The 16,591-nt window shown below is 38.8% G+C and overlaps 1 protein-coding gene across 1 annotated transcript in view; it reads left to right on the forward strand.

Annotated features, from left to right (window-relative positions):
* Positions 1-14,918, forward strand: part of dpy19l1l (dpy-19-like 1, like (H. sapiens)) — a 30,636-nt gene extending 15,718 nt beyond the window's left edge. Inside the window, exons 17-22 of the mRNA XM_057833590.1 lie at positions 296-320; positions 5,337-5,456; positions 5,522-5,696; positions 7,588-7,687; positions 7,756-7,881; positions 12,454-14,918. Of these exons, the coding sequence (XP_057689573.1) occupies positions 296-320; positions 5,337-5,456; positions 5,522-5,696; positions 7,588-7,687; positions 7,756-7,881; positions 12,454-12,616 (709 nt within the window). The 3' untranslated portion in view covers positions 12,617-14,918. The remainder of the gene's footprint in view (positions 1-295; positions 321-5,336; positions 5,457-5,521; positions 5,697-7,587; positions 7,688-7,755; positions 7,882-12,453) is intronic.
* Positions 14,919-16,591: the final 1,673 nt, after the last annotated feature.

Raw genomic sequence — 16,591 nt, forward strand, 5'->3', positions numbered from 1 at the left:
TTTTGGATGACTAATTTTTACTTGAGTAAGATTATTTTGAAGTTCTTCCTTGAGTCAAATTTTTTGCTACTCTACAAACCTTTAAAAAATACTAAAAATATCACACTCATTCACTGATATTGACAATAATAAAACAATCCACACAAAGAAACTTGACAAGCAGTACAAAAATGACTGGGTTCACGCCCACAAGTAATTGTAGGACGCATTCATTATACATATACAACAATCAAAATACACATAATTTGTAACTGTTCACTGTACTTCCATACTCAAGCTTATTCTTTCTTTTTAGGTGTGACGTTGTAACTAAAGGAGAGGTAAGCAGCCTTCCTGCATGTTAGTTAAGCATGTTAGCTACGTTTACATGGACATCCCATTCAAAATTGATTGGTCATCAATGCAGCCAATGAGTAAATACATTTGTTACAATGTTATAACTAGAGATCAGGCATGAAAATCTCTCACCTTTCGGCGAAATTCGCCGTTTTGAAGTCAAAAAGGGCGACCTACGTGAATTGCGTAGATCCGAGGAGAAATTCTTTTTGGGAGGAGGGGGGGGGGGGGGAGGTTTTATTTAATTATTATTATTATTATCATCATGTGATTAACTTAGTACGTAAACTGAGCACTTAAGAACACAGTCAGCAAATCCTTCTAGATGCTTCAGTGACGAGAACCAATCATCGGCCCAAGCTGCGTTCCATTATTCCAAACGCGCGCACTCCTTACTGTAAATGGAGTGCTCGGAGAGCCTTTGTTTGCATTGCAAAGCTGCGAAAACAAAAAGCAGGCCTTATCCACACCGGGGCAGACCAGAGCGCAGCATACACACTTGCCTGAATTTGCCAGCAGATTGAATTTGGTGAGTAATGGTTTGAATCGTTTTCACATTTTGCGATATAAAAAAGTTACTGCCATTCGTTGCAGCTTGCGTTGAACACTGCCAGAGCTAGCCAAATCTCCCATGAAAAAAAATAGCTCCCGTTAAATTGGCGTCAAGCTTGTGTATTTAGCGGTAATATAAACGAAGAAACACACTGTTGAGTCAAATTAAGCGGCATGCTCTCGGATGGAGGGGGCGCCTCACATCGCTCCCGTCGTCCGCCGGAGACGCGTTATTTTCGGCTTGGATTTGAGCTGATGGCCGGTGTCGGCGCAACACCGGTCCTACGAGTGGTGGGAATGAGTCCTGCTTCTTAAAGCTTTTCAGAAATACAGGGATCCCTCGTTTTTCGCGGTTAATGGGGACCGGAACCTGCCGCAATAAGTGAAAACCGCGAAGTAGCGCCCCCCCCCCCAATTTTTTTTGTGCGTGTTCAATGCATTTATTCAGATTTTACATTGGAGAAAAGATACATATATAAGACATGTTTTTTTCACTTTTTTTCACCAAAGTATCATTTATAAATGGTTTTCAAGCACTTCAAAATGTAAGAATTATGATAAGTTTTAAACATGTTACTGCCCCACCGAATTATTTTTAAACAAGAATAAAGTAGTAAGAAAATGCTTGGCTTTATTAAATGCTTCGTAGTGAGTCTACTCAAACCCTCTCAGGCTTTGGTAAACTGTGATTGACACATGTGCAAAGTTTTTCTTTTTATATATATTTTTTTGTTTGAAGCAACTTATTTGATTGAATAATAAAGACACAAATGTCCTAGCCAAAATGTGGCCCAAACGCAAAACAACATTACTTCAATGGAAAAATTTGTTTCAATCAAGAAAAATAGTTTTCAAATGCTTTTTTTGTCTCAAATTTATTTTTGCAATCAAAAACAATTTTTTTTATTGAGGTGACTTTCTGGGGATTAAAAGTATGTACTGTATTTTGATTGAAGCAACGTTGTTTTTGATAGAAGTAACTTTGTTTTTTGATTGAATAATAAAAACACAAATCTACCTCCATCGTTATTGAGAGAGAAAGAAATTAAGAAAGCTTTAAAACTAAAAGCCACCGGCGAGTCTGTTTTTTTGTTTTTTTAAATATTTATATTTCATTACATAGACATGCGTCGTAGGGAAGGGAGATTGAGGGATAAAAAAAGGAGTTAGATGAGGCTGCTAAAGGCAGTGGATACCCCATCAGCTGGGTGAATAGCAGACCTGGTAATAACAAGTTTGCAAGGATAGTCGGGTATTAAATCCAATTATAAACACAATTACAATGTTATTTTTCTATAAGATTTTTATGTCATTGCTTTATTAATCATTAGGTGCTAGAGTTGTTAAGTATGGATAATAATGAAATGATAGTTTTAAGAAAACTGTGCTTTTGGTGGCTCAGTGACCATCTGATGTGGTTTGTTCTCAGATGAACAAGTTGAGGAAGGAAGTTTTGATGCAGAGGTTGAAGGAAGAAAAGAGGCAGACTGACTGCGTCACAGCCAGAAAGTGTGGATGACAGTTTTGATTTCTATTCACTGTTGCCCCCTCCCAATTAAAGTATGTCACAGTCGCAGCCAATTATTATCTAAAGCTGGTTAAAATTGAAGTTATGTTGTTTTAAGGTGTATTAAATACTTGTTCATGTGCCCCTTTTGATCTACGAGCACCCGCCCCTCCACCGGTCTCTGCACGGCCCTGCTGAAACACAGTGTGGGTCGACAGAGCTCAATATTTTGTTGGGGTGTACAGTGTACTGGAACATATTTCCTCCACACCCTTCTCACCTTTTTAACCCCTGACCCATTTTCATGCCTGTAGAGATGTCCCGATCCGATATTTGGATCGGATCGGACGCCGATATGGGCAAAAAAATGCGCATCGGTATCTGATCGGAACTCGGGGAAAAATTCCGATCCAGACTTCCGATCCAGTTTTTTTTTTTTAAGTCCGGTCCGGGTTTTCCAGCGCACCAATTTACATAATCCATTCCAGTTTTTGCTTCGGTTTCCCTAAAATCCGGTCCGCATTTTACGGCACACCTTCAACACACTACATTTACATTACCGTCTCCCAATTTACCGAGAGACTTTATCGGTAAAATGTCACCTGTGTGGGATCATTTCACCTTAAAGGAAGACAAAAACGAAGAGGCAGAGAGCAACATATGCCACAATAAAGCGTAGTGGTAAAGCTGTAAGAAGTTGTAATCAAGCATTTAGCGAATTACCACCACAAACAACAAACTGAGGAGTATGTTAAGAAAACCGAAGACAAAAAGAAAGGTCCTGCGCAATTAACACTGGCAGAAACTTTTGCTATGCGTGACAAACTGGCACTCGACAGTCCCAAAGCCCGGGGAATAACAAGAGTCATTGCCGAAGAATTCATTCTGGATGACGAGACATTATCTCACGTGAGTAAAGATGCACCATCCAACACGCGATTCGGCCGCTGAAGATTCAAGAACAATTCACAAACATCCAAATTCCGATTATTGAAATATGTCAAGTAAAGCAGAACTAATAGCAATGAGAAATTGACCGCATTGCGTCCCGAAAGTAAACATAACTTGTCTTGGACCCGGGTAATGCTAATGCTCAACGCACAGCTTTAGCTCAACTCATGCCGCTGGATAAAAAACACAAGAATACCTGACTTCTGCTGACAGCCGCAACAAACTACGTCAACGTCGTTTTACTGGAGATAATAGATATCATATGTATGTAGAACCAGATGCTACACGACAGACTCGACTGCGTTAGCAACATTGAAGTATTGAAAACCAGATGCGTTAGTAAACAGCCGCCATCTTAAAGCAGAAGACTTCCCTAGTAGGTTGTTGTGAACCTTCCAAGCAAACCTAATTAACTTTTTATCTAAAATACTCCTAAATTGGCAAAATCTTGACTTGAATCTATCTTTATATGATCAAACAGTTTTAAAACTTTAAAATGTCGAAAGTAGACAGAAGGGAACCAATGCAAAAACGGGAGCAATTTTAACAACATTAACAGTTGATTCACAACATTAAACGATTTCCAAACATAGCAAAGTTTACTATGGTTTTTGTTTTTTTAAAATATTTTTTTAAATGAAGAAAAACTTGAAAGGTAACACCAGTTACTTTGCCAAGTAACTAATTACTCTTACATTCAGGTACCTGACTTACTAACTCAATTACTTTTTTAAAAACTTTCACATCTCGAAAGTAGACAGAAGGGAAATTATGGAATAACGGGAGCAATTTTAACTACTTTAACAGTTGATTCGCAAAATTAAATGAAATGAATGTAGTTTAAAGCTGCTGATACAGAATGGGTACTTGAGTATTTTATTTACTGTTTTAAAATGTTTACTTGATACTGAAATAGTCGTTTATTTAAACCTGAGAGGCTTTTTATACAATTTTTGTAACTAATGCACGAAACATTAAAAGCATCTAACAGCTTGGGGGATTTGTGGGATTTTTCCACTGAGGTTGTTGGTGTGTTTTGCTTTTTTTAGACAGTTTACAATATTATTTGCACGTTTTACTGACTGACTATGCCATTTCTGTTTGTTATTTATAATGTTTTGTGTTTGTCACTGAATAAACAGGTCAGTTTCTTGTTACCAACCGTTGTGTGTTATTCAAACTCACCTAATTCAGCTGGCTAGTTGTTATCAAGGGTACTAAAACCTTTTTCAACATGAGTCTGACAACTAAGTAAGGAGGCTAAATAACTTTAAACTTTAACACATGCTCAGATAGGTCGGTATCGGATCGGAAGTGCAAAACAATATCGGGATCGGATCGGAAGTGCAAAAACCTGGATCGGGACATCCCTAGTTATTACTATGCTATTCAAGTGTAATTACTAAAGAACTTTGCTAGTTAATACTTAAAATAGAAATACATTTTAAAAGCCTGATTTAGACCCCCTGAAAATGACCTAATCAGGCATGATTTACAACCCTTGATTGGTCAGACATCTTGAAATACAAGCGCCCCAATTTAAGAGCTTATTATGGTCACGAAACAAGTTAAACTCGATCGGCTGCCCTTTATGGAACTACTGTAAAAGATTTTGATGGTTGACATTGTTCCCTGGACATCCCAGTCAAAATGGGTTGGATATCTATCACCTTCAGTGGCAGCCAATGAGTTAACATGTTAATTCCAATGTTATTACAATGTAATTACTAAGAAACGTTGCTAGGTCATGCTTAAAATAGAAACAAATATATTTTAAAAACCTTGATCGGTTTTACCAGGTTACAACCCTCTGAAATTTACATCATTGATCCTGATTTCCAATTACGTGATTGGTCGGGCATTTTTTTGCGGCACCTTCAAATACAAGCGCCCCAATTGAGAGCATGGTCATGGAATAAATTACACTAGATAGGCTGGATTTTATGGAACTACTGTAAAAGATTTACATGATTTCCGTTCCCTCTTGCAGATGGCTTATCACACTCTGCAACTGCTGGCCTTCAGCGTGCTAGCCGCCCTCATCATGCGCCTGAAGCTCTTCCTCACGCCGCACATGTGCATCGTGGCTTCACTGATCTGCTCCAGACAGGTGGCTCTTCAGTGGTGTTGACGTTTTGACAACATTACGTGACCTTCTTCTGCTTTCCTCCTCAGTTGCTGGGCTGGATTAGGGATAAGACCAAACATCGGGCTGGCTTGTTCCTGGTTCTGGCCCTCATGGCTGTACAGGGGGTGTCCAACCTGCAATCTCAGTGGAGCATCATCGGGGAGTTCAGTAACATGCCTCAGGAGGAGCTGTTGGAGTGGATACGGGACAACACGGTCCCTGGTGGGTAAAACGTTCCTCATACTGTCAAAAACTTCTGTCTATTTTAGCGTTTCATTTCTGGAAATAAATACAGTTGCGCTATATTATTGCAACTTTCTTGTAAACAAATCTTTTAAGCCTTTTTTTTTTTTTTTTTTTTTTTTTTACCGTTACCTGTCATTAACAGTTATTATATTTCAGAGGTGCAACAATTAATCGACAACTAATCGATTAGCAAATTAATCGACAACTATTTTAATAACCAATTAATTGTTTAGGTCCTTCTTCACCTTCAACCTGCCTAAATTCTTGAAATTATAACATACATATAACTTTTAAATTGTAAATATTATATTGCAAACAATAAATTGCATTGTTTGTATTCTTTTTTGATTAGACGGCACTACTTACCACGAAGGGCTAAGCTAGTTAACGATGATGCTACTCATTGTCCTAAGCGTCCGTTTGTATGTTTTGGAAAAGCATGTTAGCACTTGAGTTTAGGGCTGCAGCTATCGATTATTTTAGTCGTCGATTAATCAATCGATTAAAAACTAGTTAGTTCGAATAATCGAGATATCGGATAAGGAACATAGAAAAATTAAAATACCTGAGCTGAGTCTCAAACGGTATAAAAAATAAATAAATGGGGATCTTTGTACAACAAACGAACTGGCTTACTTACATAGCAAAAGTAAGCTAGCTCAAATGCTATAAAATGTTAACGTTATTTATTTATTTATTTTTACAATGCTCTTAACAAATGGTTTAGACACATTTCCCCACAAAAACAGCTAAATACACCTATAAATTACAAAAAAACAGTTTTAAAAAAAACTTGGCTTATGTTGGTCTTAACGGGGAGCAGCTGGATTCAGCCATGTGAAATGAGGCAGACTAGAGGGCAGTGTATCCACCCAAATCAATAAAACTAAATGCAAACACTTTCAAAACAAACAATTATAACACCACTTTAATTAAACGAGTACTCGAAGCAGCAAAATTTTATTCGAAAAATTTTTTCTACTCAAATACTCGAGTTAATTAATTGTTGCAGCACTACTTGAGTTTTTAGATAGTAAACTTAATAGTAAATTCCTTTCTCTAAAGAAACCACACATATAAACACATAAAGCCACATCTACAATGGAATGGTTAAAAAATAAACGTATCCAGGTGTTAGAATGGCCAAGTCAAAGTCCAGACCTGAATCCAATGGAGAATCTGTGGAAAGAGCTGAAGACTGCTGTTCACAAACACTCTCCATCCAACCTCACTGAGCTCGAGCTGTTTTGCAAGAAAGAATGGGCAAGAATGTCAGTCTCTCGATGTGCAAAACTCATAGAAACATACCCCAAGCGACTTGCAGCTGTAATTGGAGCAAAAGGTGGCGCTACAAAGTAGTAACGCAAGGGGGCCGAATAATATTGCACGCCCCACTTTTCAGTTTTTTATTTGTTAAAAAAGTTTAAATTATCCAATAAATTTTGTTCCACTTCACGATTGTGTCCCACTTGTTGTTGATTCTTGACAAAAAATTACAATTTTATATCTTTATGTTTGAAGCCTGAAATGTGGCGAAAGGTTGCAAGGTTCAAGGGGGCCGAATACTTTTGCAAGGCACTGTAGGAATGCCCAAAAATCCCACAAAAAGATGAACAGCAAGTGACCTGGCAAGGCCCCCAAATCAACAGAAAATGGTCCAAATCTGGCAAATGAACAAATATTCGTTCGCCCCCTCTAGTGGAAAGTTTTGGGAGCAACCTGTGATTTCCTTAAACAAACTGTGACATCTTTTTTAAACGACATTTTGGTAACCTATTGAAATACAAAGTGTCATGGTATACTGTCGTATACTGTTTAACCACAGTGCCTTTCTGTTTTTTTATTCATTGATGTTTATGTCACGCAGACGCTGTATTTGCGGGCGCAATGCCCACCATGGCCAGCGTGAAACTGTCTACGGGTCGCCCCATCGTCAACCACCCCCACTACGAAGACGCTGGTCTGAGGTCAGTTGAGTCGCATGACAGACATGTAATAAACTGTCATGCTAACGTGGTTGTTTTGCATCATTTAGGGAAAGAACCAAGCTGGTGTACTCCATGTACAGCCGCATGTCTGCAGATACTGTGAAGAGCAACTTGAACAAGCTAGGAGTGGATTTTTTTGTTCTTGAAGATTCTTGGTGTACCAGGAGAACCAGGTACGTCATCTTTAAAAGGTACCACGGATAGAAAGATATGTAGTTCTTTAAAGACGATGACGCAATGCACTCTGGTCGGTGATGTCACTCGGCCACGTTGCCAGGCTTTCACAGTGTCACTCTTTAACTGCAGAAACACATTGTCGGTTCTGCCGTTCCAATTTTAACCTGAGCGGAACAATGAGTACCGTAATTTTCGCACTATAAGGCGCACCTGACTATAAGCCGCAACCCGCCAAATGTGACACGAAAACTGCATTTGTTCATTGATAAGCCGCACTGGACTATAGGCCGCAGCTGTCCTCACTGTATTATGAGATATTTACACCAAAAGATATTAACCGGTAACACTTCATTAGACTGCGGCATCATACGACGGTCAGAAGACCAAATGAACCACCATGAAGCTTTGAACCAATTGGCTGCAAAGCTTCATTGCTTCAAGACGCTTCATTTGGCCATCACTGCTCCCTTGGGGGAGACAGTCAATCTCTTCTGCAACTTACTGTCAACACTGTTCTTGTCCAACATGCCTCCTAGCATGCATTGCAGTGCAACAGATGTATATAACAATCAAAATTCATCTTCTGTGCTAATTATTTATTCAGTTATTGTTCCAGTTGTTTCATTATTGCTAGTTATTTTATTTGGTAACACTTTGACAGTGGCGCCATAAGACTGTCATTATGACATGACACTATCATGAGCATTAATAAATGCTTATAACAGATGTCATTTAGTGTTATTCGGCAAATTATCTCACTTTTGAATGGATGTAAAAGATCCGAGCTGGACATAAATGGAGTTAGCAATATAATTTGCCAGATGACACTTAATGACATCTGTCATAAGCATTCAGTAATGCCCATGATAGTGTCATGTCATAATTATGACAGTCTTATGACAGTCTTATGACGCTGCTGTCAAATAAAGTGTAACCAAATACCATATCAAGCAATTAATGAACAACTGGAACAGTAACTGAATAAATAATTAGCACAGAACATGAATTTTGATTGTTATTTAACATCTATAGTGCTGCAATGCATGCTAGGCGGCATGTGTTGCCTGTTACCCCCCCCCCCCCCCCCCCCCCCCCCCAAAAAAATCAACAAATAAGCCGCAGGATTCAAAATGAGGGAAAAAATTAGCGGCTTGTAGTCCGAAAATTATGGTAGTCGTGCTTGATATTAGAGTATACATGATCCAGAGTGTTTTCCTCCCGGTGTTGGACACTTAACACTTGAATCTTCCGGAGTACAGTCTTTAAATTGGTCCTGTTTAGGTCTCCAGCTATAATATGAACGCCATCAGGGTGAGCCCGCTACTGTTCATTATAGACATTCAGGAGAAGAGAGTGCACCGTGCTAGTGTTACCTTTCAGTGGGACGTAAACATCATGGTGATTATAACAACAGTTAGCTCTCTCTGAATGAAATACGGCCAACATCCAACGGACATGTACTGTAGTTTTCGGACTACAAGCCGCTACTTTTTTACTTCATTTTGAATCCTACGACTTTTAGTCAAGTGCGACTTATTTGTTGATTTATTTGGGTTATTAGGTAACACTTTATTTGACAGTGGCATCAATTGACTGTCATAAGACCGTCATAATTATGACATGATACAGTCATGGGCATTACTGAATGCTTACGTCACTTAGCGTCAACCAAGCAAATTATGGCACTAACTCCATATATGTCCAGCTTGGATCTTTTACATCCAATCACTAGTGAGATAATTTGCCTAATAACACTAAATGACATCTGCTATAAGCATTCATTAATGCTCATGACTGTGTCATGTCATTATTATAATTGTTTAATGACGGTTTTATGGCGCCACTGTCAAATGAAGTGTTACAAAATACCATAACTACCAATTAATGAAACGACTGGAACAGTAACTGAAGAAATATTTAGCACAGAACATGAATTTTGATTTTTATTTACATCTGTAGCGCTGCAATGCGTGCTAGGAGGCATGTTGGATGACAACAGTGTTGAAAGTAGGTGGCAGCAGAGGTGGACTGTCTCCCCCAAGGGAGCAGTGATGGCCAGCTTTTTGAAGCAATGCAGCTTTGCAGCCAATTGGTTCAAAGCTTCATGGTGGTTCATTTGGTCTAATTACAGACAAATGAAAAAACAATGCAATGATGCAACTAGCAATGAAGGGATATACAAACTGTCAAATGGCAGCAAGTCAATATCTCGGCAAGCCGCCTAGGATCGGTTTAAAGACACTGCTGATGAGCTGGAATTGGATGGAGGTATGATGTTGCGAACTCATCCGATAGCTCTGTAACAAAACAATCTGACCGGCAGCAGAATGTTAGCTTCTCTTGTTAGCTAGAACAGCTATTCTCATCACTTCCAGCGTGCATTGCGCTCGTAAAACAAGGCACCCTCTGTAGGTCAAAACATGTACTAAATATTATAGATTTTAAATCAGTGGTAATATCTTAAGTGTTTGTAATAACATATTTTAAGTAAAAGAGAACAATTCTGATTTATTGAGCCTACAAGTCTTTAAGTCTGTGGTTTCCTTTAATATTTTTTTTTCTACAAAACAAAAGAAAAAGTGCTCTTGTCAAGAGAAAGATGACCACAGTAAAGCCAAGTCAACTTGACTCCAGCGTCTGACTTCTATTTAGAGCCTGATTTTTTCACTATCTGTCCATTTGTGTACCCACACACACATTGAGAACAGAATAAATGCCTTATTAGCACTTTGCACTTGTTTATTTAAAAAAAAAAAAAAAACTTGGAGTTGTTACAGTTGTCATTACTTACACAACCAGTGGGGCATCACAATATAATTAGCCATAATATGTCAAGTCCATGACCGCATATATCGTTATCTGTTTGATATCGGAATCAGATTTGCGGAGTTGGACAATTTCAATTATCAGCTGAAAAGTCATTATCGGACAACTCTACTTTTAGATTATACTCACTTTAAAGGGTATGTCGTGCCCTGGGAAAATTTTTATATTCCATCATTTATCCATAAACGCATGCCTTTTTGTATTCATATCATGCCACTTCGTGTAATTACACACAAGAAAATGAGAGAAATTTGGCTCAATTGTCAAGCTAAAACGACCGGCGCCCGAGATCTGGCAGATTGTGTGCGTGACGTCACGACAAGTGAAGAGAGTCCCACCGGCCACTAGGGGGGCAGCGCCTGTCTGCATCAATAGAATTCCTTCTAGTGAGGGGAGAATTAGGGGTGTTTTGAGCTGTGTATGCTGATGCATTGTGTTCGTCCTGCACATATTCCAGGTTCCCTCATGAAGAAACAACCCCCGTTGTCAATAAAAGAGAATTCAGAATTGTTTCTTCAACAAGAAAAAGGCTCAGTGCTTTAATACTGAATGGCGGCGATGATGGCAGACAATTTCGTTTCTAGTTTCAGCGACGAATCCGACGTAGAAGGACGTAACGAATGTTCATCTAATGGTGACGAGGAGAGTTACGAAGCTTTAATCGGTGTTTTAGGTTACCAATTTGAGCCCAAAGGAACGCCAATGCAGCGTAATGAAATGGTCATTGAGGGGAGCAATGACACTGATGAAACATCGGCAGCAGATCGTGTGGGAAACACCAATGATTTGTTTTGCATTTCTTTTTGTGAAGCTGCTACACCGTGACTGCAAAATAAAGGAATGCATAGAGTAATTATCATTTATTGCACTATCATAGCTTTTCGCTCTGCCAACAGACACAAATATGAATGGGATCAGAGGATTTGTTCTATATATTTTACGAATGATAATTTATACATGTGTCCAGTCCTGTATCCAATGCGTGACATTTTTTTATTATAAAAGAGTACTCACTCTGGCCATTTCGAGCTTGGCTGCTCCCCTCCTTTGCTTAGCTTTAGCCTCCTTTACCAGTCATCGTCCTGTTTCTTGATATCTCGGGACATTTATGTGGCTGCACCTGTATGGTCGGCACCGCATCTCCTTTGAGCAGCAATCTTTTAGCAAAACCCGATTTCTCTTGTCCATAGTTCGAGAAGCTTTCAGGTGGAAAATGCGCACCACAGAAAAGCGTGCCGGAGGCTGTGTCTAGAAAAATAGCACTCTTTGCACGGACGAACTTTACCCAATGTCTGTGTAGTCCAGCTTTTTTTTTCGCGTTCAGGAACTCATGGATACTATATTCCGATAAATAACTATTTGTACACCACATAGCACAGCAGTTTTGAACCATTTTTGTGATGTTTTGGTCAAACAAACCCCAACGCTTCTCTCTCGTCGTTAAAAAACAATGGCACCTGGCTCCGCCTCGACTGTCAATTACTTGTCGTGACGTCTCCGCCCCATTCGGCTGTTTCCGGAACACTTTAGGAAATGTTCGTCATTTTCGATCTATTTTCGATAATTGCTCATTAATGTGATTGATTTTTTTGTTAACTTTATCAATATTTGTTATCTTGGCACATAACGGTTCTATTGATGTCTCACACCCCCTTTGCCGCTACATACTCTTTAAATTGTTTCAGAACCACTTTTATTTCAACAAGTATTCCAATTAAATCTGTTTTTCTCATTTTATCAAGACCAGGCTGCAGCATGCCAGAGATCTGGGACGTCGAGGACCCCCAGAACAAGGGCAAAATTCCTCTGTGCACTCTCATATCCAGGCACTCGCAGCCGCACTTCACCACCGTCTTTGCCAATCACATTTACAAAGTCCTCAAAGTGCTTAAAGACGCCAGATAACTGAACTTTTGCTGCTTTTCAACTCAATCAGATCCCCCATTTTATGCAACGATGGAAGGAAAGTCGGGTACGGGATTTCTGTGACCGATTAATGAGGAAAGCCGTGGATTTTTCTTCGGTTTAGTAGCCTCTTTCGAGCGGCATTCCGTTTAGTTAGTTAGGGTTATACCTCAGGTACTACCTAGGCGTGTGGAAGAGGCTACTAACATGATGAAGCAATATGCCTGCAAACATGTTTTTTAAACCAGTGTTACTGTAGTTTTATTATAATTTAATTGCAGGAGGTTGATTTTGTTACAAAAACATTCAAAGGGTTTACATAGGAATTATTGTATCATGCAGTTTCCTTCTTCTGTTTTTTTTTTTTTTTTTGCAAGAAAAGTGCTAATTTACGGAGCCCCTCAAAAGACATCGACAGAAGTAAAATAAATTTAAGCAATCTGGTGCGCACCAGAGAGTTTCTGGCGCTCACGAAAAAACAATCTGGTTAACATTAGCATCATATAGCATTTAAGCTTGCGAACTTTTGCTATGCTAGTCAGTCAATTGTTGCAATTGGCAATTAGCGCAATTCTGATAGCTTAAATGCTATATAACTAATGCTTACCAGATTGCTTATGGTGCGCACCAGAAACAATCACCGGAAACAATCAAGTTGGCCCATTGTTGCAATGGCTAACTTGCATAGCAAATATACGCTAGCTTAAATGCTTTATAATGCTAATGTTTACCAGAATTTTTCTGGTGCGCACCAGATAGTTTCTAGTAAACATTAGCATTATATAGCATTTAAGCAAGCAGATTTTTGCTATGCAAGTTAGCCAATTGTTGTTAACATTAGCATTATATAGCATTTAAGCTAGAGGACTTTTGCTATGCATGTCAGCCAATTGCAACAATACAACAAATGGCTGACTTGCATTGCAAAATTTCACTAGCTTAAATGCTATATAATGCCAATGTTTACCAGATTGTTTCTGGTGCGCACCAGAAACAATCACCAGAAACAATCGCAACTTGCATAACAAAAGTACGCTAGCTTAAATGCTATAAAATGCTAATGTCTACCAGAAACTATCTGGTGTGCACCGGAAAAATTCTGGTAAACATTAGCATTACCTTAAATGCTATATAATGCTGGTAAACATTAGCACTACCTTAAATGCTATATAATGCTAATGTTTACCAGAATTTTTCTGGTGCGCACCAGATAGTTTCTGGTAAGCATTAGCAATAGCTTAAATGCTATATAATGACAATGTTTACCAGTAACCATCTGGTGCGCACCAGAAAAATTCAGGTAAACATTAGCATTATATAGCATTTAAGCTTCCGGACTTTAAATTAAAATGACCAGATCTGGTAAACATTAACATTAGCAAAATGTTTACGGCATATGAAGGTGAATGGCTTCACCTTGCTGGCGTTAAACTGGTCTTTTGGACGTCCGCACAAGTTGATCCATTGTTCACATTTTGTCAGTTTTTGTCTTTGGGAAAGGTATAAAGAAAACACCCTTAATATGTGGACGGTCGTAAAATCTAGTCCTTTCTACAAGTTCCATGCCAGCAGTGTTTACTCAGCATGTTCTTTTTTTGAAAGATTACCGCTAGAAAACAAGCAGTACTAGCATGGCTTGTATGCAAGCGCGCTTCTATGTTGACCCCATTCCAGTTTACAATGGTGACATCACGCAGCCTTGCGGTCTAAAAATAGCAGTTGTGAGGTACACTATTGGCTAAATTGCCTAGCAAAAGTCTGCTAGCTTAAATACTATATAATATTAATGTTTACAACGCTTGGCAAATTTGCGTAGCAAAATCCGCTAGCTTAAATGCTATATAATGCTAATGTTTACAACAATTAGCTAACTTGCATAGCAAAAGTCCGCTAGCTTAAATGCTATTTCATGCTAATGTTTACAAGAGAGTTTCTGGTGCGCAAGAGAAACAATCTTGTGCGCACCAAATTGCTTAAATTTATTTTATTTCTGTCGATGTCCCTTTTAGGGTCTGTTTTTCTGCTTTTGTTATTTTAGCGTTTCAAACTGCCAGACTTACTGTAGCGGTTTAACACGTTAACAGTAGCAACAGCGTGTGGAAGTAAAATTGTGAAACTTAAAGGAATGCAACGAGCCAAACGGGATGAATCAACGTGCCAAAGCGAGCGCTAGAGGGAAAAAAAATGTGTACAGAGCTTTTTTATCAATGTTTTCGAACCTTTTTAAGTAGTCGCTGTCGACGCGTGTTGCACTTGTCTTTTATAGTATTTGTTTTGTATTGAAATAAAATGTGAAAATTGAGGTGTTTTGTGCTAATTAATGGTATCTTTGCATGTAATGCAAAAGCATCTATCTATGTTTTTGTTTTTTCAACCAAAACCGTTTGACCCACTGACACTTCGCATACACCAAAACCACCGGAAATCTCACGCGATGTGGGCTTTTTTTTTTTTTTTTTTTTTTTTTTTTTGTGTGACATTACAGAACATTATTTGTCCCACAATTTTTGTCCAAATCAAATTATTTATACATTTAAAAAAGTAGAATGCTCTGGGGCACAAAAGTTCCATCCAGTTTTTGCTAAAACGTACAATTCGGCCAAAATTTGCCTAAAGCACACCCATTCATATCTAATGGTCAAAATGTCCATTCATTTGACCCTATTTGCCATTTATTTCAATAGCACAAAAACTTCCATTCACTCCTATTGATTTCCAACTCAAGTGACTCAATACCAAGAGGCGGTTACCCCCAAATGCTCCAAAATTAGCAGGGAGTGACCCTGAAATGCTTCTAAACCAACAGAAAGTGACCCTAAATGCCCCCAAATCAACAAGACGTGACCCGATATCTAAAAGTCCGAGATGCCTTGTAGTTTAAACAAGCACTCCGGGTTTCAAGGACGATCAAACATTCTTAGTTACTATTTAGTCAGTATTTTTGATTGTTGAACAAATAAAAACTGAGGGAAAATTACACACAGAAAAATAAAAATTATTCTATACAATATTAAAGACACAGAAATGGGACAACTGTTGAACAGGTTTCTTAATAGTAGGCGAAGATATTGACAAAAATACAGTTCTAATTTCATTAAAACACATAAAGGTTTCACCTTAGCAATTGTAGGTAGAGCTGAATGTGGAAAGTCAGCTGCGTTAACAGGCAGCCATCTTAAAGCAGTGATCTTCAGGCTGCTTGTTGAAATAATGTCATGGCTCTCTTGAGTTTCCAGTTATTTTTACATTGAAATATAACATTTACTATTGAAACAGACACTTCTTTGTCACAAAAAACATTCATGAAGTTTGGTTCTTTTATGACTTTATTATGGGTTAACAGAAAAAGTGATCAAATCTGCTGGGTCAAAAATATACATACATGGATCTGAAAAAGCGAATCATTGACTTGAACAAGTTAGGAAAGTCACTTGGAGCCATTTCAAAGCAGCTGCAGGTCCCAAGAGCAACAGTGCAAACAATTGTAAGTATAAAGTGTATGGCACTGTTTTGTCACTGCCACGATCAGGAAGAAAACGCAAGCTATCACCTGCTGCTGAGAGAAAATTGGTCAGGAGGGTGAATCTTCAACCGAGAATCACCAAAAAGCAGATCTGCCAAGAATTAGAAGCTGCTGGAACACAGGTGTCAGTGTCCACAGTCAAGCGTGTTTTGCATCTCCATGGACTGAGAGGCTGCCGTGCAAGAAGGAAGCCCTTGCTCCAAAAGCGGCACCTTAAGGCTCGACTGAAGTTTGCTGCTGATCACATGGACAAAGATAAGACCTTCTGGGGGAAAGTTCTGTTGTCAGACGAAACAAAAATTGAGCTGTTTGGCCACAATGCCCAGCAATATGTTTGGAGGAGAAAAGGTGAGGCCTTTAACCCCAAGTACACCATGCCTACCGTCAAGCACGGTGGTGGTAGTATTATGCTGTGGGGCTGTTTTGCTGCCAATGGGACTGGTGCTTTACAG

This window comes from Corythoichthys intestinalis, chromosome 4 (assembly GCF_030265065.1).
Source record: "Corythoichthys intestinalis isolate RoL2023-P3 chromosome 4, ASM3026506v1, whole genome shotgun sequence".
NCBI lineage: Eukaryota > Metazoa > Chordata > Actinopteri > Syngnathiformes > Syngnathidae > Corythoichthys > Corythoichthys intestinalis.